Genomic DNA, 24193 nt, shown 5'->3' on the forward strand with positions numbered 1-24193 from the left:
TTGCCAGTGTGGTTTAAATAAATACAATTCTCTGTGAGCAAATCTGTAGTAGGCATATGTGCATTCCATCTATCATTAAAAGTCATGATGGTTGTTTTTAATAAGTCAGCTGCAGCAAAAATGTCTATTTCGGTTGCCCATGAGCCACTGTAATATATTCTTGATTTGGTCATGTAGTCCTGCACAGATGTGTACTCATCTCTCAAATATGTTTCAAATTTGGAACTGTTGTCTCGAAGGTGTCGCACGATAGCCCGTCTAATTTTAAGATGCTTCTCTTCGTTTTGGCATATGCTAAAGGACAAACTACGGTAGAAACAGTTTCCATCTGGCTTTATGCTCTTCATCTTACAGGGAGACCCGATGCTATAAACATTTGCAGGTGCAATAACATCAATGTTTGCATTAGGCAGTTCTAAACATGTGCACAGAGCCACCTGATCCTGACCTGTTAATGGTTTAAAAGGTCGCTCATGAATTCTTATATCATTAATAATGACACTGTCCGAATCTGATCCCTTACTTCCGTTATGGGTTATTTCTATAGGTTCTGTTATGATTTGTTTGTCTCTCTTTCTTTTTGAAAACTCTGTTGCCTTATCACTGTCGTCTCTCACTTGTTTGTTATAATGGAATGAACGACTCTGGTGAAGCTTCTCTGGTTTAAGCTCAGAACGATTAAGGGGCTTGTGGTTTCTAGGAAAATCATTAGACGCTTTAGGTTCAATATAGTATCGGCTTTGTGTTTTCCTTGGTGTACTGTGTTTTGTGTTTACATCCCTGCCAATCGTATATACTTCAGAAAAATCTGAATTGTGTTTCGCAGCACCAATACCAAAGTCAGCATCACATACCTTGGCCTTACGTTTTAAAACGTCACTGTAGAGTACTTTACTGCTTGCTTTAGATTCAGTGTTTTTCTCCATTTCCGCCTGAGTACAATGTGATTTTCTGCTGTTTTCAGAAGTTGTTACAATTGTAGTGGACTCGCTGAAAGTATTTCCAACTGCCTGCTGTCCGTACACTTTAGGCTTACCTTTGACAACATTGCTGTAAAGTGGGTTGCTGATCGTTGTAGACGGTGTGCTTACCATGTAACTGGAAGATGGACCAGATGTTGTACGCACCTCAGCACTGGCATCAGTTATGGTCACTTCAACTCCAGTTATCTCAAACTGTGGTGTTCTTACCCCAAATGACTGTGCCAAGTCCAAAACGTAGCTATAAAGAGATGTAGCAGAGCTAAAATAAGCAACACAACTTGCCTTCTGTAGTTTCTGATTAACATTTCTATTAGCATGTGAATCAATGACCGCAAACCATGATCCTGCTTTCACAATAGCACATGTATTAGCACAAATGGTTAAGAGGCATGCGTCATTACTCAGCAGTGTCCGTTGTAATGCTACATCAAATGGCATGGCAACATCACGTACCGCATCATCATAATCATCAACTAGAACAAATCCAGCGAAAGAATCAGCAAAGTTAATTGAGAAAACAGAATTCCATAATATGTGTTGCCTTGGTAATTCAGAGACAGCAATGTAACCCCTTTCTTGAACATGGTCGCTTATCTTACCTTCAGCTCTCATTGACTTATACAGATCAGTCCCTTTCACAAGAACATCATCCAAATCTTGAGTCTCCCAAGTCAGCACACTGTTCATCTTGCACTTCAAAATTGCAGTCAGACTGATTGCACCACACTGCTTGTTACGTACATCTTGAAACTGTGGATGACCTTGGTGAAAAGATCCCAATAACACAGACCTCTCTGGAAAATCAACAGATTGAGTTAAAGAGAATGAATCATCAGTAACAACAGTGTGTTCTTTTTCCACGGTACTTGACAGTGAGTTAGTTGGAGAATCATGAGAGTTTGGTAGTTTGGCAGAGATTGGTAAGTTTGGAGAGTTTGACAAGTTTGACAAGTTTGACAAGTTTGTTGGAAGGTTTGACAGTTTGGTAGAGTTTGGCAAGTTTGTTGACAAGTTTGTTGGCAAGTTTGATGGCAAGTTTGTTGACAAATCTGTTGACAAATCGGTTTCACAAAGTTGTTTTGAAAACGTGTTGGTCTTAGAGTCATGGTCAAAGTCAGCTTTTTTTTCACAAGGAAGTCTAACCTCGGCAGTGGGCCCCTGGTGGTCTGAAGACCTCAGGTTAGCCCACCTTCTTTTCTGTGCCTGGGACTTTTTGCTGGATCGTGGCATCTACAACACAGACAGAACACACATTAGAACTAGAAAAACCGCATAGCGGCTAAATGCCACTGCCCAACAATGCAAGTTGCAGTTAACCTAACTAACCCTATCCCTAACTAACTGCTAATCTAACTCTAACGCTAATGCTACCTAATGCTAATGCTAACTCTAATGCTAATGCTAGCTCACTAAAGCTAGCATTATTGTTAGAATTAGAGTTACCTAGCTAGTGTTAGCATTAGCTAGCATTAGCATTAGCTAGCTAGCGTTAGCATTCAAAAGTGCCTTTTGTGATGTCACGGTGACCTTGACCTTTGAATACTAAAACCTAATCCAATACATCTAATTAAGTCCAACTGGACATTTTGGCCAAATATGAACAAATTCCCTTCAACCTTTCTTGAGATAGTGTTCATCAGGCCAAAAACATTTTGTGAGATCACAGTGACCTTGAAAACAGACTTGGACTTTAAGATCACCCTTCCAAATGCACTCAGTGGAAATATAGCAATAGGGCTAGGGAAAATGTAGTCCCAGACACGACCATCTTGTTTCTACACAGGTGTATCTATTCTCTGATTGCATAGGATTCTATGCAGTAGAGCCAATCAGACAAATAGATACACCTGTGTAGAAAAAAGATGGTCGTGTCTGGGACTACATTTTCCCAAGCCCTATTTTGACCAAAGGTTTAAATAATATATGCAAAGTGTGCTAATGAAGGAAGGTGGCATGCCTGCATCATGGTTACAGATTAATGTCTGGACATCACAAACATGGACTTAGGACTCAAATGAAATTGTTGCATACAAGTATTTTAACACACTATTTTAAATTAATGAAGGATGGCTTCCCACACACTTGCATTTAGCTAGCATTAGCTACCATGAGGTAGCTAAAGCTAGCTAGGAACTAGGAGCATAATTTGACACAATTCGAGGTTAATCTTTACCATCCAATAGAAATATTCAAAAATTAATTATGATACAGCACATTTAAAGTATAATATATGGTCTCTCACAAACATATATGCATAGCAAGTCAATATTTGTCTACAGTGTTATATCCAGCTAATCACATCAAACACACACAGCCTTACCTTTCAGTAGCTTGAAGCTAATTACAAGAAGGCGACTGGCTGAAAAGCAGATATCTAGGTCAAAAGCTGCCTCTGATTGGCTTGTTAAACTTCCAGTGTTTCGTTTGCCAGATTAACAGGTGTAATTAATAATCAATCTGGTTTCAGTCACATGATGAACATTACTTTGCTTACTAAAGATGGCTGCTGTGAAAAATACCCTATTGTTATTTCACCACAAACAGTTAATTTCAGTTTCAGACCATTTCAGGGATTAATTGCTCTCAGGTTGTGAAAAGACTTGAGACCCCACTTTGAGGAATAGTAGCACAAAACATTTTACATCATGTTGACCATGAGGGAGCACTGCAATAAGCAAATATGTGTCTGTGTTTACATCAATGCTTTTGAAATGATCATATCAAGTTGCTGCTGATACCAGGGCATGTCTAATGGCCACTATTAAGCGAATTGGCCACAGGGTGACACTATAAAAACCCAAAATGCTTAAAGCCACGATCTAACTTGATTAAGAAAATGACTGAATCAATGTTGTGTGTGTCGTCACCTCTCCTACACTTCTGAAGACCGAACGACATATTATACATGGAAATGTTCGCATGATTGTCTGGATTCTGAAGAAGTAAATAGTTGAGCTATGCTATGTATACTTTTCGCTGTGTGCCAATTTAAACGACGACACCCCCCCCCCCTCTCACTCAACCGAGAGGAAGCGACCCTTCCAGCTGACATTAATTAAGTGCTCAGGACTCAGACTCAGATTGGGATTCAGCTAATAGGGTAAGCAAAGGCTAACATGCCTTGGGGACTAGGGTGATTTACCTTCGCAACATCCGGCGTAGCACAGTGGTTAGCATGTCGGCCTTGCAAGCAGCAGGTACAGAGATCGAATCCCGTTCAACCATATGTCTGACTTCAGAAAATCTCGGGCCCATCCTTGACCCTTGTCAAACATGTCACCACGTCAGTCTAGCTGATTCCTTGTCTGCTTGCAGTTAAACTGCTTGGCCCCCACATTCCTGCTTGCAGGTATATTTATTATTTATTATTATTATTCTTCTGCCATTGGAGTCTAATGCAGCCCATAGAACCGTATGGTAAAAAGTTGGGAAAATTGGCACACTCATTCATGACAGTCCCCAAAGTCTTCTCACCAAGACCCATGTCCACAGCTTGAACGCTCTAGCGCCACCAACGTGTCAAAGTTGGAGGTGCATTTGTGCATGCAACTTTTGACCTGTAAGCCTGATTTTCAAAAACGAGGCAGTGTTGGATTCCTTCGCTCAAGCCAAGTTCAACGCACCCTATGACATCATTTTCCACCATATTGGATTTCCCGCCATATTGGATTTAGTGTAAAACACTCAAAATGTATCTCCTCCTAGGTTTTTTCACCATTCTGCACCACACGCAGTATGCACAATCTATAGACCGATGTCCACAAAAGTCTTACAGGGATTTTTGATTGTCCATTGCGTTCCCTCGTGACAGCCAATCAAAATTGGCCGAAAAGCTGCAAAACAGGAACTGGGGTCATATCTCAGTAATGTTTTAATCTATCAAAACCACATTTGGCACACTCATCCGGGACACACCCATGACATCTGTCACCAAGCCTTACGTTGACATCTCGTGCACTCTAGCGCCACCAGCGTGTCAAAGTTGGAGTTGCGTTTATGCCAGTAACTTTTGAACTGTATGTCCAATCTTCAAAATGATGGTAGCAATGGATTCCCTGGCTCATGCCGAGTTCAAAACACCCCATGGTTTCATTATTACTTCATTTGTTTGATTGCAGAATGAAAGAAACACTTTTTGTCCTCTGCACAATTTCACCAGTTTCAGAGGTTTTTGGAAAAAGTCACACATTTTCTAAACTGCCATCCATCTTCTAATTCTCACAGCTCATACACATTTTATATATCAAAACGTTCACACGACTCTTGGGATTCATAAAATCAAAAAAGCTAAGCTCTTCGATGTATATTTTTCACTCTGGGACAGCTCGAATAATGACTCCCCCCCCTCCATTGAAATCAATGGAGCCACGCTCTAGAAAATCTCTCTTCGCTCTAGAATCTCTAACTGTTTCTAACTCTTCACCTCTCCTACACTTCTGAAGACCGAAGGACATTTTATACATGGAAATGTTCGCGTGATTGTCTGGATTCTGAAGAAGTAAATAGTTGAGCTATGCTATGTATACTTTTCGCTGTGTGCCAATTTAAACAACGACACCCCCCCCTCTCACTCTACCGAGAGGAAGCAACCCTGCCAGGTGATATTAATTAAGTGCTCAGGACTCAGACTCACGGGGTTAGGGAAGGCTCACATGCCTTGTGGACTAGGGTGGTTCACTTTCGCAACATCCTGCGTAGCACAGTGGTTAGCGTGTCGGTCTTGCAAGCAGCAGGTACAGAGATCGAATCCTGTTCAACCATGTCTGGCTTTTGACATGTTTTGCTTGTTGTCTTTGATGCGCTGGTCGTGCGTCCCGCTTGGCCCCCACATCGCTGCTTGCAGCTATATTTATTATTATTGGGGGCCAAGCAGCGAAGCTGCGTAGGCCTCCCTTAAGTTTCTACCTTTTCTTATTTCTTTCTTTCTTTCTTTATTATTATTCCTCTGCCATTGTAGTCTATGGCAGCCCATAGAAGCTTATGGTAGAAAGTTATGAAAATTAGCCCACTCATTCGGGACAGTGCCCTGACCCTCCTCACCAAGTCTCATGTCCACCCCTCACCCTCTCTAGCGCCACCAACGTGTCAAAGTTGGAGGTGCATTTATGCATGCAGCTTTTCTTCAGCAAGTCCAATTTTAAAACTTCAGGTGTCCTTCAATTCCTTGGCTCAAGCCGGATTCAACGCACTCTATGACGTCATTGTGGCCATCTTGGCATTTCCGCCATTTTGAATGATGTGCAAAACCCTTAAAATGTATCTCCTCCTAGGAACTTTCACCAATTTGCAAAAAAATCGGTGGATGTCATCTATACACCAATGTCTACAAAGAATGTACAGGGATTTTTGATTATCCATTGCGTTCGCTCGTGACAGCCAATCAAAATTGGCAGAAAAGCTGCAAAACAGGAACTGGGGTCATATCTCAGTAATGTTTTAATCTATCAAAACCACATTTGGCACACTCATTCGGGACATACCCATGACATCTGTCACCAAGCCTCATGTTGACATCTTGTGCACTCTAGCGCCACCAGCGTGTCAAAGTTGGAGTTGCGTTTATGCCAGTAACTTTTGAGCTGTATATCTAATCTTCAAAATTATGGTAGCAATGGATTCCCTGGCTCATGCTGAGTTCAAAACACCCCGTGGTTTCATTATTACTTCATTTGTTTGATTGCAGAATGAAAGGAACACTTTTTGTCTTCTGCACAATTTCACCAGTTTCAGAGTGGTGAAAGGCGCATTTTGGAAAAAGTCACACATTTTCTAAACTGCCATCCCTCTTCCAATTCTCACAGCTCATACACATTTTACATATCAAAACGTTCACACGACTCTTGGGATTAATAAAATCAAAAAAGCTAAGCTCTTCGATGTATATTTTTCACTCTGTGACAGTTCGAATAATGACTCCCCCCCCTCCATTGAAATCAATGGAGCCACGCTCTAGAAAATCTCTCTTCGCTCTAGAATCTCTAACTGTTTCTAACTCTTCACCTCTCCTACACGTCTGAAGACCGAAGGACATTTTATACATGGAAATGTTCGCGTGATTGTCTGGATTCTGAAGAAGTAAATAGTTGAGCTATGCTATGTATACTTTTCGCTGTGTGCCAATTTAAACAACGACACCCCCCCTCTCACTCTACCGAGAGGAAGCAACCCTACCAGGTGATATTAATTAAGTGCTCAGGACTCAGACACACGGGGTTAGGGAAGGCTCACATGCCTTGTGGACTAGGGTGGTTCACCTTCGCAACAGCCTGCGTAGCACAGTGGTTAGCGTGTCGGCCTTGCAAGCAGCAGGTACAGAGATCGAATCCCGTTCAACCATGTCTGACTTCCGAAAATCTCGGGCCCATCCTTGACCCTTGTCAAACATGTCACCACGTCAGTCTAGCTGATTCCTTGTCTGCTTGCAGTTAAACAGCTTGGCCCCCACATTCCTGCTTGCAGGTATATTTATTATTATTATTCTCCTTCCACTGAAGTCTAACTTCCCATGGACAAAAAATCACCAAAATTTGCACATAGCTCCAGTACTATATCCAAAGTCCTCAACCTGCATTGTAGGTCAATAAACCTGAAGGTGGCGCTACAGCAACAGTCTAAAGTTTAAAACTTAAAAAAATCATAACAAATCAGCCATAGGTGCTATCACTGTAAAACCACCACGTGAATGTAGTCCCAAGTGAGACAAAACCTTCATACACTTTGACCTTGCAGGAATTTTGAAGTCCATCACTCTGATTTCTTCATAAACTGTAAAACCTATCAAACATATCTCCTCCCACATTTTTTGTTCAATTGACACCAAAATTAATATACTGTATCTACAGATTGTCCTTACCAAAGGATCCTCACAGATTTTTGAAATATGAAAAATTGAGCCCACAGCACATCAAAAGGTTTCACTGTTAACAGTTCTGTATAGTTCCTATTAATTCTCGCCAAATCAATGTCTGATCATCCTCATAAAGAGTGACAACATTGGCCACATATCCAAGATGTAGTATGATTTTTTTCAGAATTTTATCTCAAAAATTGAATTTTTAAAAATATGTTTAATTCTGTCCTCTGAAACCAACACTTCATACAGAGAAAACTACATTACCCACAATCCAACGCAAGCTCCACGAATCTGAGACATCGCTGTTGGCAACCCTACCCAACCCCCGCCGAGGATTACAATGACTAAATTGATTGATTGGCAACTGACTGAGTACACAGCTGCTGAAGTTAATGTTCAATTATGAAAAAAAAAAGCTAACAAAACCTGTAACCCACATTTTTCAATCAATTAATACTAAAGTTGCTACACTGGATCTTCAAACTGTCATTCACAAACTCATTGACCAGATTATTGAATTATCAAAATTGAGCTTACAATGCATTAAAATGTTTTACTTATTATTATTATTCTCCATCTTCCACTGAAGTCTAACTTCCTGTGGACAAAAAATCACAAAAATGTGCACATAGCTCCAGTAGTATACCCAAAGTCCTCAACCTGCATTGTAGGTCAATAAACCTGAAGGTGGCGCTACAGCAACAGTCTAAAGTTTAAAACTTTAAAAAATCATAACAAATCAGCCATAGGTGCCATCACAGTAAAACCACCACGTGAATGTAGGCCCAAGTGAGACAAAACTTTCATACACTCTGACCTTGCAGGAATTTTGATTATTATTATTATTCTCCATCTTCCACTGAAGTCTAACTTCCCGTGGACAAAAAATCACCAAGATTTGCACATAGCTCCAGTAGTATACCCAAAGTCCTCAACCTGCATTGTAGGTCAATAAACCTGAAGGTGGCGCTACAGCAACAGTCTAAAGTTTAAAACTTAAAAAAATCATAACAAATCAGCCATAGGTGCTATCACTGTAAAACCACCACGTGAATGTAGGCCCAAGTGAGACAAAACTTTCATACACTTTGACCTTGCAGGAATTTTGAAGTCCATCACTCTGATTTCTTCATAAACTGTAAAACCTATCAAACCTATCTCCTCCCACATTTTTAGTTCAATTGACACCAAAATGGATCTACTGTATCTTCAGACTGTCCTTACCAAACGATCCTCACAGATTTTTGAAATATGAAAAATTGAGCCCACAGCACATCAAAAGGTTTTACTGTTAACAGTTCTGTATATAGTTCCTATTTATTCTCGCCAAATCAATGGCTGATCATCCTCATAAAAAGTGACAACATTAGCCACATATCCAAGATGTAGTATGATTTTTTTTTAGAATTTTATCTCAAAAATTGAATTTTTTAAAATATGTTTAATTCTGTCCTCTGAAACCAACACTTCATACAGAGAAAACTACGTTACCCATAATCCAACACAAGCTCCACGAATCGGAGACATCGCTGTTGGCAACCCTACCCAACCCCCGCCGAGGATTACAATGACTAAATCGATTGATTGGCAACTGACTGAGTACACAGCTGCTGAAGTTAATGTTCAATTATGAAGAAAAGCAAACAAAACCTGTAAAAATTAATAAACATATCTCATCCAACATTTTTCAATCAATTAACACCAAACTTGCTACACTGGATCTTCAGACTGTAATTCACAAACTCATTGACCATTGTTGAATTATCAAAATCGAGCTTACAACGCATCAAAATGTTTTACAAATGTTTTACGATACGAATGTACAAAATGAACATTGGAATGTCAACTTTCCTGTTGTCCTATTCTCTCGCTTATTGCTCCTAAACTTGTCGGAAATTGCCTGGCCCCGCCTCATCGCTGCGAAGCAGCTTTAATTAGAACATTAAAATTGTAATGCGACTCGTTACACAGCAAGCATACTGGCTTTGTTCCAATCATAGTAAATAGATATTTCCCAAATTGAATGCTGTTTTTGGCCTTCCGCCTTAGCCGCTCCGCCCCTTTCCTTACCCAAATGCAAGACAAGGAGTTCACGGCAGATGTCCGTTTAAGTGACATTTTCCGCTTTGTTTAGCCTACTCACTGCTGCCGCCCGTGTTGGGGATGATGCATTACATTACATTATTTACATGTTTTATTTACATGTTTTAAAGTTTAAAATGGGCCATAGTTAAAACTCAGCGTAAATGTTCTCCCGCTAATCAGATACCTCAACGCGAGTCTCAACACCATTTAAGATGTAACGCATCATCCCCAACATGGGCGGCAGCAGTGAGTAGGCTAAACAAAGCAGAGAGCGCCGAATCGCCGGTAGAAGAAGACAGTCGATGCGCTGTGGATATTAGACATTTAAGTGTACAAATTTGCCTTTTATTTGAAAGGTGGGGGACTACAAACTGTAGCCACCTCGGAGAAAAGGCTTTCATCTTTCCAACGATGTCTTTACTTTGATGAGTAACAAAACGGTTTTGTCTGTAGACTCGGACGAGCGAGCCAAGGAAGCGCATTCATAGGTAAATTGCATTGAGAGTAACAGGGCGTTATCTGTAGGATATCGCCCTGGACCAGGTCTACGAAGGACACCTTTACTATTGATGCTGGGGGAGAGTTTGCAGCTGAAGCCAAACAAGTGCTCCCGTCACTGGATGAGGGCTCCCTGCAGTTAGAACTGATAGACATCCAAGCATCATCTGATTTAAAGCAGGAGTTTAGATCTTTGTCATGTGAGCAGTTTTGGGTGACACTTAACCAGGTCCAGTTCCCAAACACCAGAAGGTTGGCCCTTTTTCTACTTACTATGTTTGGTACAACGTATACCTGCGAGTCAAGCTTCTCACATACAGTATGAATGCAATAAAAACAAACACACGTGCACTGGTTGTTTGTTTTTCTTTTGAGAGTTTGTTAAAGCAGACGTGAAATGCACTGATTAGTAGACCACACAGATGTCTAAGTAATGTAGGGCTAATCGTGTTTTTGTAATGTGTTTTTTGTCGTTGTTGAAAAGGGAGAATTTATAACTAAAAAAAATGACTGGTAGATGTGGTGGAGTGATGAGATGGTATAACTTATTGATGGATGAGCACTTGATGTTTTTGTCTTTGAGACAATTCTTTTTTTTATTATTCTGAATTGAGAGTTGTAGCCGACGAAACGCACTGATTAGTAGAGCACACAGATGTCTACGTAATGCAATCTGATTTGTTGTTGTCTGATGTCTGTTGTTTTTGAAAATGGAGACGGTGTGTAGTTCTGAGTGATAAAGATATGAGATGAGAGATGAGATGTCGTAACTAATGGAAAATGAGCACTTGATGTTTTTGTCTTTAGACAATTTATTTTCAATTGAACTTAGGCTACTTGGTGTTTATTATTAATAAATACTTTTGATACCAAGTACTAAGGGTATTGTTGTGTTTCATGTTCAAATGTAGACTAAGTGCTAAGATCCGACAATTATTTAAAGTTTGGCCCCCATACAATTAACATTTGAATAAGTTGGCCCTCATACAAAAGTAATTGACTAGCCCTGTTCTAGGGCAATTCATCACCTTCACAGATTAGACCTAGATGAGAACATCAGAATTCAGACACACTGTTTGAGTAGCCTGCCTCCTGTCTATTGAGTCTGTCAATTCTGTGACGGACTCTGCCAGGTCATACATTATCTGTCATCCTGTGCTTCCGGAACCACGAATGAAGACGAGCCCTCAAATGGATCCTCCTCATCCTCAGAGTCAAGACTAATGGCGCGTTCCAGTTAACCCGTAACTCGTGTTTTTCCGACCTTCTACACGTGAAAATGCACTGGAATGGCAGTCAAAACCGGAACTTCCCACCCGTGAACTCGTACCAGATCGATGTACTCCCAGTTGCGCCCCCCCCCCCCCCCCCCCCAAAATCCCTCTCCAGCTCCTCTCCCCCCTCCTCCTTTATACAATAACTTTGGACAGATGAATCTCATTACTCAAACTGTCACCACTAATGTGGCATTATTTCCTACCCAGGAGTAATGCTAGGCTATTCACTGAGCATAACAGGGTAGCTTATGGCTACATCTAGCTAGCTAGCAATGCAGTGCGTGTTGTCCATTGTTTACTCGTTGAACAGTAATGCTAGATTAGCCGGATTTCCAGAAGGTCGAGTACCGACCCTACAACATGTTGTGAACTCTTTTAGCAAATTGTTAGATATAGGAGCTAGTTAGCTACCAAGCTATATGTTAGATCAAAGCAGCAATGTAAACGTATACAGTAGCAACGTTCCAAACACACAACACCATGCCACACACGGCTCACATAACTTACTGCAAAATAGTTTTACCTACATTTAGGAGCTAGCTAGCTACCAGCTATGATCGAAGGAGCCATGCATAGCAATGTTCCAAACACACTACACCATGCCACCAGTAGTGGAGGGAGTGAGGGGGGGGCAAAGGGGCGCCTGCCCCGGGCCCACAGTCCTAAGGGACCCACCTTGGGCCCAAGACTGAACATGCATTTCTGTTTTATAGTTGAATATTTTTAATAAAGTGTGTTGTGTATTGTGGCAAATAAAGTCAAATAAATAAAAATGTTTGTCGTTGACACCCCCTCAGTAGCATACCCCCTTAATAGGGGCCCCGCCTATCTGAGACACTCGTGAGCAGTGACCATTTGAAGTGCAGTGCTTTGATGATCGGTTAGAATTGAGCTGTTGCTGTAGTAGGGTTAGTAGTAGGCCTAGCCCTATTCTGTGAGTAAAATGTTGAAAAGCAAAAAATACAAATCAGGTGCACTGAAGCGTAAAGAAGAAAGGCAGAGGAAAAATCTGGTGGCCTCGTGTTCCCCTGACAAATTTATTTACTACTACTCAATCCTCCAAGACTGCTGCTAGCATTAGCCAAGCAACCGAAGCAAGGGATGTTAGCGAGGATGAGGAGAACACAACAGCTAGCAACGTACAGGTAGCTGTGGAAAACAATGCAGATTTGGATGAGATAAATTAAGACAAATGATGAAAATGTTGTGGTGATCCTGATGATAATGATACAGCTGCTAGTATTAGCCAAGCAAGGGAAAATGTTAGTGGTGGTGATGAGGATGATGATGGTGACGTTCAAGAGGATAGTATGGACACTCCAGTGGCTATGCTGAGGGAACAAGGACCCCCCCCCCTCCTACAATTACTTCCCTGAATCTTGTCATACAGTAGATGCTGGCTATCTGGCTACTTTTTTCAACCAGGCCAGGTCCAGTCTGGCTTATGTGCATGGCTGGCTTGTTTCTGTTCAGGACTGGTAGGACGGAAGCTAGTCATGCCACTGAAATAACTGAATTGAAATTACATGAAATGATGTCTGATAAATTAAGATAGGTCTTGTCGCCTGTAAACATCAGTTCCAATGCTAATCCTGCACAATAAGGGCGAGATAGCCAGTTAGCTCATGAGCTCACAACAAATAGCAGCAGCTTCCTCAACATTAATGGTAGCGGTCAGTGGCTAAAGCAGTTACACTGATGATTACTGTAACGTTAGCTATTTGCTGCAATTGGTTCAACTTCTGTTTCTGGAAGAAGGTAAGGGATAAACCCAGATAACACAAGGCTAGCGGACCTACAGCGGGTCCCCGATGGATGCTCCACCACCATTCCACCGGTAGTTAATTGTCTATATCCTAGGCCCATTGGCCGTGGGGTCCGTGGCGTGGTGGCGAGACTCCGCCCCCCTCGCGTGAGAGCGGTTCGGGTGTAGTTCAGTTCGGGTGAGTTCATGGCATGGATAGTGGCGTGGTGGCGAGACTCCACCTGCTTGGGTCAGAGCTGATTGAGTGCAGTACAGTGACCTCTGGTCAATCTCCTTGCACCCACTGGCGAAGACCGTGGGTCTCTAGCCCACTCAGGGGCTGAGTTGTGGGATCCATGGCGTGGATAGTGGTGTGATGTCGAGACTCCACCCCCTCGGGTCAGAGCTGGTCGTGGACAGTGTACCTCTCTCCGGGCCACCCACCTGCCCCCACCAGTGAAGACCCTGTGTCTCTAGCCCACTCGAGGGCTGAGTTGTGGGGTCTGTGGCGTGGTGGCGAGACTCCGCCCCCTCACGTCATATTGGGTCGGGGGCAGTGGAGCCCTCTCCGGGCTACCCACCTGCCCCCACCAGTGAAGACAAGTGTGTCTCTAGCCCACTCGGGCTGAGTTGTGGGGTCCGTGGCGTGGACAGTGGCATGGTGGCAAGACCCGCCCCCTCGCGTCATATTGGGTCGGTGGCTGTGAACCCCTCTATAAACCCTTTATACACATTATCTGACCTTTCAATTCTCTTCATTTACATAAACAGACAGTGAGTGTGTGGTCTCTGAAATAATAAATAAATATAATAGAATATAACTAACAGAAATACAAATAAACTAAATAGCCTAGCTCAAATACTCATTGAATTGCTGAAACTGAACAAGGAACACTGTCTATCTAAGCCTGTTGCTGCCCTCCTGTGGCCGAAAACGGTAAATGCTCTTGTGGTAGCAACATAGAACTGCAGGTCAACAACGGGACAAAGGCAGTGACGACTACCTGGCATTTGCTATTCTAGCTGCGCGGCTGGCCAGCCACGCACAAAAATGTTGCTGCTTGTGTTTTAGACTGCTGTCTTCTTGATTATTGTTATTATTGTGAATTATTGCTAGCTGGATACTTTCACCTTGGATCTATCTTCTATCTGCATCTCCATACAACCTATAGGGGCCCACTGAGGTCCCCGCCCCCTCTGCAATAAACTATTAGCTCTGCCCCTGCATGCCACACACAGCTCACGTTACTTACAGAAAATAGCCTTATCTACATCTAGCTAGCAATGTGGCGCAGGTTGTCCATTGTGTACTCGTCGTCAAACAGCTAATGTCAGCCCCCGTAGCACCTCTGTAAACATGCTGGAAATACTAACTCCAAACACACTCGATACAATCCCCCTGGTAAAGTCACTGCACCATAACTAGGAGACAGACGATTTATAACAAATTGATCACAAATACACAATTTATATTTAGTATTTCCATCGTTGTCTGCCGTTTTTTCACGAATAGTTGGTACTGCATCAGCTCTGAGAAGTGGTTTTGTGGCCAGTCCTCCTCTGTTGTACTGACTGAGGTTAGTGAAGCTATTAGCCCACACTAACAGGCTTTGGAAAGATTAGCTGGGATGTTGCCATTAAAAATATCGACCGACTCCGTCTTGCACCCGCTGGGAGACACACACACCAATGTTTGAACATTAGTAGGACCATCAGAGACCAAAATATATGTGCAAAATAACTTAAAAAATTAGTTTTACATATGTCCCCTTTAACACATCATTAAAAACTCATTAACTTTGCTTTTGTTAAAGCCATGTTACAAAACGTGCCACTGGAGGTTTGTCTGCAGTCCTCAAAATGTGCTAGAGGGCAAAATGCATTTGTTTTTTCTGTTTTCCTTTGTTTCATATTATTCAAATGGAAGTTGTGAAGAACCCACTCAATGTTATATCAGTTTTAGGATCACTAAATGTGTCATTTTGTCGTCAAAATCCATGTCCTGTGAGAAGTGTGAATAGCTCTGAATCTTTGAAGCCATTTTTCTCTGCATAGTGATTTCAGGTACATTGTACCAACATTCACAAAAGCTCTTCTTCAAATATTAGCAGATGTAAATGCATGGCACAGCATTTGAAAGCTTACAATTAAAAAGAAAAATAACCTTGGCAGACATCAGGACCAAACCTCCAGTGGCAGTCACAAATACTAGTGTTTTAAAGGTATCAAATATTCAACCAGGAGTGTGTGAAAGATGTTCTCAGCTGCCAGTCTTGTTACTTTATTTGTCTACTCTAGATAAATGAGGGTCTTTCACCATCTTGTTGCAAAGCCAAAGTGCAGTGGAGGTGGAACTTGTCCTGACAGTATCTTATCAGTTCCTGATTGTGTGTGTGTGTGCGTGTGCGCACATATGTGTCTGTGTGTGTGTTTGTGTGCACGCGTGTGTGTGTGTTTGTGTGCACGCATCTGTGTGTGTGCGTGCGTGCATGTGTGTGTGTATTTGTGTGTGCTCGTGCGTTTGTGTTTGTCTGTGTGTGTCCAACTCCCCTGAACTCTATCCTCTCCCACTGGACCCATTTCCCCATTCCCTCACTCACCCTGCCCCCCATCCCCCTGTCCACACCATGTCCTCATCCCCCTGTCCACACCATGTCCTCATCCCCCTGTCCACACCATGTCCTCATCCCCCTGTCCACACCATGTCCTCATCCCCTGTCCACACCATGTGCTCATTCCCTGTCCACACCATGTGCTCATCCCCTGTCCACACCATGTCCTTATCCCACACCATGCCATAATCCGCCTGTCCACACCATGTCCTCATTCACCTGTCCACACCATGTCCTCATTCACCTGTCCACACCATGTCCTCATCCACTCACCCTTTTTTGTCCATCTCGTCTACATCATCCACCCTCATGCCGAAGATGAAGAGGTTGTCCTCGCCAGCCTCCTCCGCCCTCTCCACGTTGGCGCCGTCCATAGAATGAACTTCATGTATTTATAATTTTTTGTATTTCAGATTTTATCCTATTTTTCACCCAATCTGGAAGCCAATCACACCCAACCTCCTGTCCAATCGTCCCCTGTCGCTGCTGGGGAGGGTCCATCGCACAAACCCACAGTCGGCGATCCCGAAGAAAGAGCCAGCTACCTGACTCCCTCAAGCCCGGGACCGTAACTCCGACACCAGACTGGGAGGGGAGGGAGTGGGGGGGGGTCGCTGTAGAGCGGCAGAGCGGATCTTTACTAACTGATCCCCCCTCGGGATCCGGCCATCCTGGTGGACAGCTGCACCAGAAACTGATGCTCAGATCGCTACACCACCGTGGAATGAACTTCACGTTGTCAGTGGCGACTGTGTCAGGCCTCGGTTCCGACTGTGATGTGCTCGGAGAGGTCAGCCGTGGGGATGGTTGGGGGGGGGGGGGGGAGTGAGTATGTAACATGGAAGTAAACACAAAAAATTCAGTAGACCCTACAAAGAAACACAGCAGAAACCCTATATTGACGATTATGATGATTATGATGATGATGATGACCAAACAAAGAGCCAGGGAAGGGCTGTCACCTTTCTCGGCCAGGGTGACTGCGGTTCTCCAGGAAGATGACCTTGAGGAGTCGCCGATAGCAGGGTCATGGTTGACTACCTCGCCAATAGCTGTGATGAGGCAGATGATCACGTTGGCAGTTTTTTTTTTTTATACCTTTTATTTAACCAGGTTAAAAACTCATAGAGATTAAAATCTCTTTTACAAGAGAATCCTGGCCAAGAGTGGCAGCAACACAGTTTCCTGAAAAAAAGACATAAAGGTTACGATACACAACTAAACAAAGGTTATGATACACAATGACAACACAAAACAACAATAACAACCGCTACAACAATGACAACAAATGTTAAGACTAGCTCAAAGCACAAAATCAGTGTGGTAGTCTGGGGCAGCCTGAGACACAAACAACAAACAACTTTTATTGTCATAGTGAACACATCACACGGTAATGAGGCGGCAACGCCCACACACACACACACGGCTCCATGGGGGTGGAGGTGGAGGTGGGGGTGGAGGTGGAGGAGGAGGTGGGGGCGGAGGCGGAGGTGCTCTTGCAGCGAGCATTGAGCAATTGGAGCGGAGCGGGCCCACTAAGCGCTGTCTGAGGAGCTCCACTCCTGGGTTATAAATTAGCCTGATCCCTGTGTCCACGTCTAGCCCCTCTGTTGAAAAAGCACTGATGATGGTCCTTTGACTGAAACGTTTGCTGTCCTTTTTCATTTTTTCACTTTGTGCACCTGAGCACCTGTCACCAACTATGCTTTTTCATTCAAGTCTGTCGCTTTTTTACTTTGATCTCAGTTTCTCTGGATTGATTGAGTGGCTCTCAAGCCCTCTTCTGTGGATTGGTGTGCGGGTACGTAGCCCTCTGTTCTGCTATTCTACGTTTAAGCATGGCTAAAACGTGAAACTGAGCCGTTTCACACAAGTACCTCGTCGATCACACCGTGACAATGGGTTGGAGTGAGAGAGAGAGAGAGAGAGCGTGTGTGTGTTTACTGTATGTGTGTGTGTGTGTATGTGTGTGCATGCGTGCAAGTGTGTCTTACCTGGTATGTGGTCACATTATCCAGAGCCAGGTTCACCATGGTGTTCTGGAGTGTGCGTCCCATGTAGAACTCCAGAGAGATGTAGTATACATGCTACGAAGAGGAGAGGAGGAGAGGAAACGAGGGGAGAGGAGAGGAGGAGAGGAAACAAGGGTAGAGGAAAGGAGAGGACAGGAGGAGGGGAGAGGAGAGATGAGAGAAGGAAAAGAAAGAGAGGAAATGAGAGGAGAGGGGCAGAGAGGAAGAGATATGAGGAGACTAACACAATGAAAGAGCTGGCTCTCACAGAAATTCATTCATCTGACTTATGGCCAGTCTTTGTCGAGTGGACTTTATGGAAAGAGGACCAGACTGGTTTCAGCGGCCGTGGCTAGATGGGGTCCAACTATGGCCTGTGTAGAAAGATGGTAAAGGCTAGTTCTCATAAACGCAGAGGCCATTTAAGGTTGAGGTTAGGGCTAAGTTTAAAGTTAAGTTAGGGGACTTCCAGATTCTTTTATGCATCACATGTAACGTATGGTGTAGTGTACAATCACAGTGAAATGTTGCTGCTGGCTCCAAGATTATGCTACAGATAAACTCTTATACACTTTACCTGACAAGGTAAGTACAGTATAAAAACGTTTAAGTTATATGCAGCATTTTTTCCTTTTCAGGTCTTTTTACAGGTACCCCAATACCAACGTCTACTGGATTTAAAAGGTAAGTAGCAGTATGTTGGTGTTCTCCTGTATGCAGAGAATGTATGTTAATATCTAATTCTTTTTTTTAAAGGGGGTCTCCACTGTTTTCTTCTTTTTTTTCTACAGGTATCCCATCAGGCTGTATTCAGTATTGGAACTCACAAGGTAAGTATTAATTTGATTTTCTTGGATTCATCACTGTTTTTAACTCTATTTATGCAGACCATCGCACGTGGGAACACACTCTCAGACATCCTAAGATGTGAGATACCTGTGATAGTGTTAGGGTAGGCAGACAGGGTTAGGGTATGCAGACAGGGTTAAGGTATGCACACAGGGTTAGGGTAGGCAGACAGGGTTAGGGTAGGCAGACAGGGTTAGGGTAAGGCTAAGGAGACAGGTGGGGCTAGGCCCGGTCCATCTAGGGTTGGTTTTGGGTTGGATTCCCGAGTAGTAGGAGACGGGGGGCCTGAACCCTGACTAGTAGTCCTACTCTCTCCACCAGACCCAAGGGTCCCTCCCCTGTATGTGTAAACCATGTACTGTACATGGCGAATAAACAGAAAGTGCCCTCACAGTCTACGCCTATATGTGACTCTTGGTCAAATAAAAGTGTATAGGTAAATGTTGGCTACAGAATGAAAAACAAACGCACAACACAAGAAATAAAGAGTTTCATAAGAGAGATGAAAATCAGGTTTTCTGGCACTGTGTAAATTACATTACATTACAGTCATTTAGCGGACGCTTTTATCCAAAGCGACTAACAATAATTGCATTTAACATAGGAAAAGCCAATGTACTACTTACTTGCCAGAACTCACAAGTGCATCTTCTCTCTAAAACAAGTGACTAAGAGCATAATCTAGTGCTGAAGGCAAAGTGCAAGAATAGCAATCTAAAGTACAGTGCAATATAATATAATACAATAAAATACAATAAGTGCTTAGGCGGAAGTGTGGAGATAAACTCTGGCATAGCCAGACCTATCAGTGCCTCTGAAACATTGTAAACTGCTCAGGGCAAACCCTCAATTCCAGTGCAGTTCAAAGGTTAGTGGTAGTTCACTGGTTATTGAGAAGCCGTTTGCATAACTCATACTTGCCCTCAAATTCGACCAAAACAACTTTGCATGCTTCCCCTATTCAGCTGCGTTCCAGACCGCTCCTGTATTCAGATACACACAATTAATACACACACACAAACACACACTTGGGATTACAGGAGAAGAAAGTGTTTCATGGATCCAGTGGTGTATTTGATGATGGGTGTTCTTTAGTGAGGCAGGTAGAGGTATATGACAAACAAATTCCAAGAAGTTGCTGGTGACTACCAGGAAAAAAAAACTAAGGCACTCTGTCTTCAAGTAAAAAACAATTTATTCTTAGAGCTTAAGGCAACTATCGACTCTAGGTCTTCATCACACACACTTGACAGTTATTTGGTTCATTGTGTAGGTTTAACGGATTATAATTATGGCTCAGCAAGAGTATAAACTTCTCGACGACAAGATGTTCACCTACAGAGGTATCGTCTATCCTGCCTTCCCTGACGGCACGCACAAGCTCACCACAGAATATCTCGACAGCTTGGAACACTTGGAAATTAGGGACAGCGACGTCTTCGTTGTTACGTTCCCAAAATCAGGTGAGGTTGTTTTTTTATTTGAAAGTATTTGGTGAAATAGCATATGCTTTACGAATCATAAGGTATAGACTACAACTCAACAATCAAATAAGTAGATTATCTGATTGTTAATTATTGTCCATTTCTAAAATTCATTGAAATGTCACTGAAGTCTTAGACCTATTTGAGATAAGGCCTACTATCGATTATTTCTTGGAGAACGCTCTTCAAAGGGTGTGTGTGTGTGTGTGTGTGTGTGTGAGACGGACGGCCCTCCCGGGGGGCTGGGAGAGATGTTTATTTATTTCTGGCAAAGAGGAAGTGTCCAAACTTCTTCTTCTTCTGTGGGTCGGCGGCTTGAATCCTGACGCCTCCTGTCCTGTCCCCATGTTGAAGTGTCCTTGGGGCAAGACACTGAACCCCAAATTGCTCCTAATGAGCAGGCTAGCACCTTGCATGGCAGCTGCTGCCATTGGCGTGTATCTATGTGTGAATGGGTGAATGAGAGGCCATTGTAAAGCTCTTTGGATAAAAGCTCTATATAAGTGCAGTCCGTTTACCGTTGACCATGTTCCTTGTCTCCGTCCTCAGGCACGGTGTGGACCCAGCGCATCATCACGCTGCTGTTTGAGGAGGACTTCCCTGAGCAGGCAGAGCAGATCACCCTCCAGCAGATGCCCTGGCTGGAGTTCCTGCAGGAGGGGAGGAGCGACGCCGACAGGCCCTCGCCACGACTCTTCTGCTCCCACCTGCAGCAGCACCTCATGCCCAAGGGCCTGCAGAACACCAAGGCCAAGGTGAGAGGTACACACACACACCCGTGCTTGCACGCACACACACACACACAAGCGCACACACACACAAACACATTACACACAAGTATGCACGCACACACAAACACAAAAGCGCACACACACACAAGCACACAAACATACACACACGCACATACACCAGCCTGTAGCGTGTTCTAGGGTTAGAATGATGACTGTGACCGGTATAATGTACGATTATACAGGCGGTTATCACAAATATGAAGTAAAATGGATTTAATACTTTAAATCAACTCGTATATGGGGCACCACTCTTATGTACAGAGAAACAGATAACCTTTATCAATAGTCTAATGTATTTATCAATCTCAGTCTGCAGGAGGAGTTCTTGACTCAATCAAGTGACCTATGATAATGTGATGACGCTCGGACGTGATTAAAATTAATGTTTATTGAAGTTATACTAATCAATTATCAAAATAATATTTTAACACAATTCAATAATAGATGGAAAAACGCGTGGCAATATGAAAACACAGCAGAAATGAAAAGAATGATGACACAGATTATCACAGCCTATCCCAAATCCTCTAAGCTTAAACAACACTTTGGCATCACCCCAAATCAAAGAGAATGCATGGATGTCAACCTTACAGTGGAGTGTGAAGCGCGTTGTCCGGGCGAAGCATGGAGGAGGCATGTGACTGATGGTCGCTCGGTTTGATGCAGGGGGCAGCGCGCCTGCGCTCCCGTTGAAACAGTGATGGTAGCGGTGCTGCGCGAACGTTGATGTTTGCAGAGGTTAAACTTCAGTTTTAGAGTTCGCAAGTTGCACATGTCTCATTCAAAACCTCTGCTCTCGCCAGAGGGGGATCGTTTGAAGAGTTGGTGGAGATTCCTAAGATCCTGTGTCGACTTCAGATATCTTACTGTAGCTGGCAGTTCTGAATTCCACAGATACAGGCTGATTTTATCAACTGGCACAAGCTTGGGTCCTGGGTCACGTGTTACTTGGAGGAACACAGAGACCCTGGCAGTTGAGGAACAAGAGAACATCACGAGAGAGTGCACAAGAGTATGACTTCCTGTCTGACTCCTATTTAAGTAGCAGAGAGATGAGGTGTGTCCTGTTGGCATAGACCGGCCGTAATTGGTGGCTGGGATCATTCAGAGTGGCCCATCATAAAAGTGGAGGGGCTCAGATTCTCTGGAATCATGGTCTGGAATCATCACATATCCTTGTTATGGTTTCAACATGATATTTCTACAACATGCATAATCAACTGATTCATGATTTTAGCTTAAGACTGATACCAAACATGACTATACAGAATTAACAGCATAGAATCCGTTATTTGTAACACACAGTAACACTTGCATACAAATACAGTGTATCAGCACAATAACGTTGTTCACCGGGCTTATTCACGTGGTGTTTGCATCACATGGTTGGAATAAAGAAAGTCCCTTTATTACAAGCCTAATACCAGATGCTGCACCTCCCCTCAGGTGATTTACGTGAGCAGGAACCCTAAGGACATTCTGGTGTCCTACTTCCATTTCTCCCAGTTCATGAAGAAGGTGGACAGTCCTGAACACTACGATGAGATGCTGGACAAGTTCTTCAGCGGATGGAGTAGGTCCACAACCTGCAGCCAGAATGTTGTACAGAGGCTGTTGTACTGTTTAGTCACTTGCTGTGTGTGTGTGTGTGTGTTAGTGATTGGAGGTTGCTGGTTCGACCATATCAAGGGATGGCACGCCAACAAGGACAAGTACAACATCATGTTCCTTACCTTTGAGGAGATGATCAAGGTTGGAGGACACACACACACACAGGGCACACGCATACACTTTTTCAAACACCCTCTCTGGCAAACACTTTAATTTACTAAAAGCCTTTCTCTCTTTCTCTCTCTCTCTCATACACAAACACACGTGCACACACATGCACGCACGCGCATGCACACACACACACACACACACACACACACACACACACACACACACACACACACACACATTACTCCCATACTCCCTTGTCCTTCCCTCTCTCTCTCTCTCTCTCTCTCTCTCTCTCTCTCAGGACCTGAGGTCGGTAGTCGTGCGTCTGGCTGAGTTTGTGGGTAAGAGCCTGCCGGACTCCACCATAGACCACATCGTGGACAGGGTCACCTTCAACAACATGAAGAACGACGCCAAGGCCAACTACGAGTTCCTGCCAGAAACAGTCAAAGACCACAGCAAGGGCAAATTCCTCCGGAAAGGTGAGGAGGAGGAGGAGGAGGAGGAGGAGGGAGGGGGTTCATGGTCTGTGTGGTCCATCCTGAGTGGGATTCGCTAGCTTTTCAGTGGCGTAGCTGGCTAAAGCAGTGTTTATGATAGAGGTGGTCACATGTGCTGGTAGTACGTCAGAGGACCCCGAGGTAGAGCCCAGCGTGGGACAAGAGAGGGTGGAAGCAATAATCACAAGCGACGCAGTCACACCTGTTAGACCTACTATTATGTTTATATATTAGGTCTCTGTGTACAGGCATTAGTGTAGGTGAAATAATCACTTGTGTAGCCTAGCTGTAACCTCTCCCTACAGTATCTATCTCTCTGTCTCTCTCTCTTCCACCCTCTCAATCGAATCTTTCGTGTGTGTGTGTGTGTGCGTGTGCGTGCGTGCGCTAGGTACGATAGGAGACTGGAAGAACTCGTTGACTGTGGCCCAGAGTGAAAGATTCGATCAGGTCTACCGGGAGAGAATGAAGGACCTCCCTCTCCAGTTCACCTGGGATATCACTGAACTGCAGGGGTGAAACCCTCTATAACACTGTGATACAACTGTTATAATGGCCATGTTATATAATATACTACAAGCTTTGCATAGCCTACTTTTACATTTGTCATTTGGTAGATACATTTCATCCAAAGCGACTCACAATAAGTACATTTGTCAAGAGTGAGTGACTGTAGTCTATACTTGCTTTAACTAATTCAAAATATCTTTCACTGTATAGTTTTAACTATGACTTATGTTTCCAATAAAAGGCTAATGTTTACTTAAACATTTCTCCCAAGTA

The 24193-nt window shown here is 43.4% G+C and overlaps 1 protein-coding gene across 1 annotated transcript; it reads left to right on the forward strand.

Moving 5' to 3' along the window:
- Positions 1–20003: 20003 nt before the first annotated feature.
- LOC311311790 (amine sulfotransferase-like) lies at positions 20004–23929 on the forward strand (the record flags this gene model as incomplete). Its single annotated transcript, XM_084441557.1, has 6 exons — positions 20004–20376; positions 20947–21152; positions 22635–22761; positions 22846–22940; positions 23212–23392; positions 23802–23929. The coding sequence occupies exons 1-6, from the start codon at positions 20205–20207 to the stop codon at positions 23927–23929; spliced, it is 909 nt and encodes a 302-aa protein (XP_084297683.1). The 5' UTR covers positions 20004–20204.
- Positions 23930–24193: the final 264 nt, after the last annotated feature.

The sequence above is a fragment of the Borostomias antarcticus genome (genome assembly GCF_949987555.1).
Source record: "Borostomias antarcticus genome assembly, chromosome: 7".
In the NCBI taxonomy this organism is placed as follows: Eukaryota; Metazoa; Chordata; class Actinopteri; order Stomiiformes; family Stomiidae; genus Borostomias; species Borostomias antarcticus.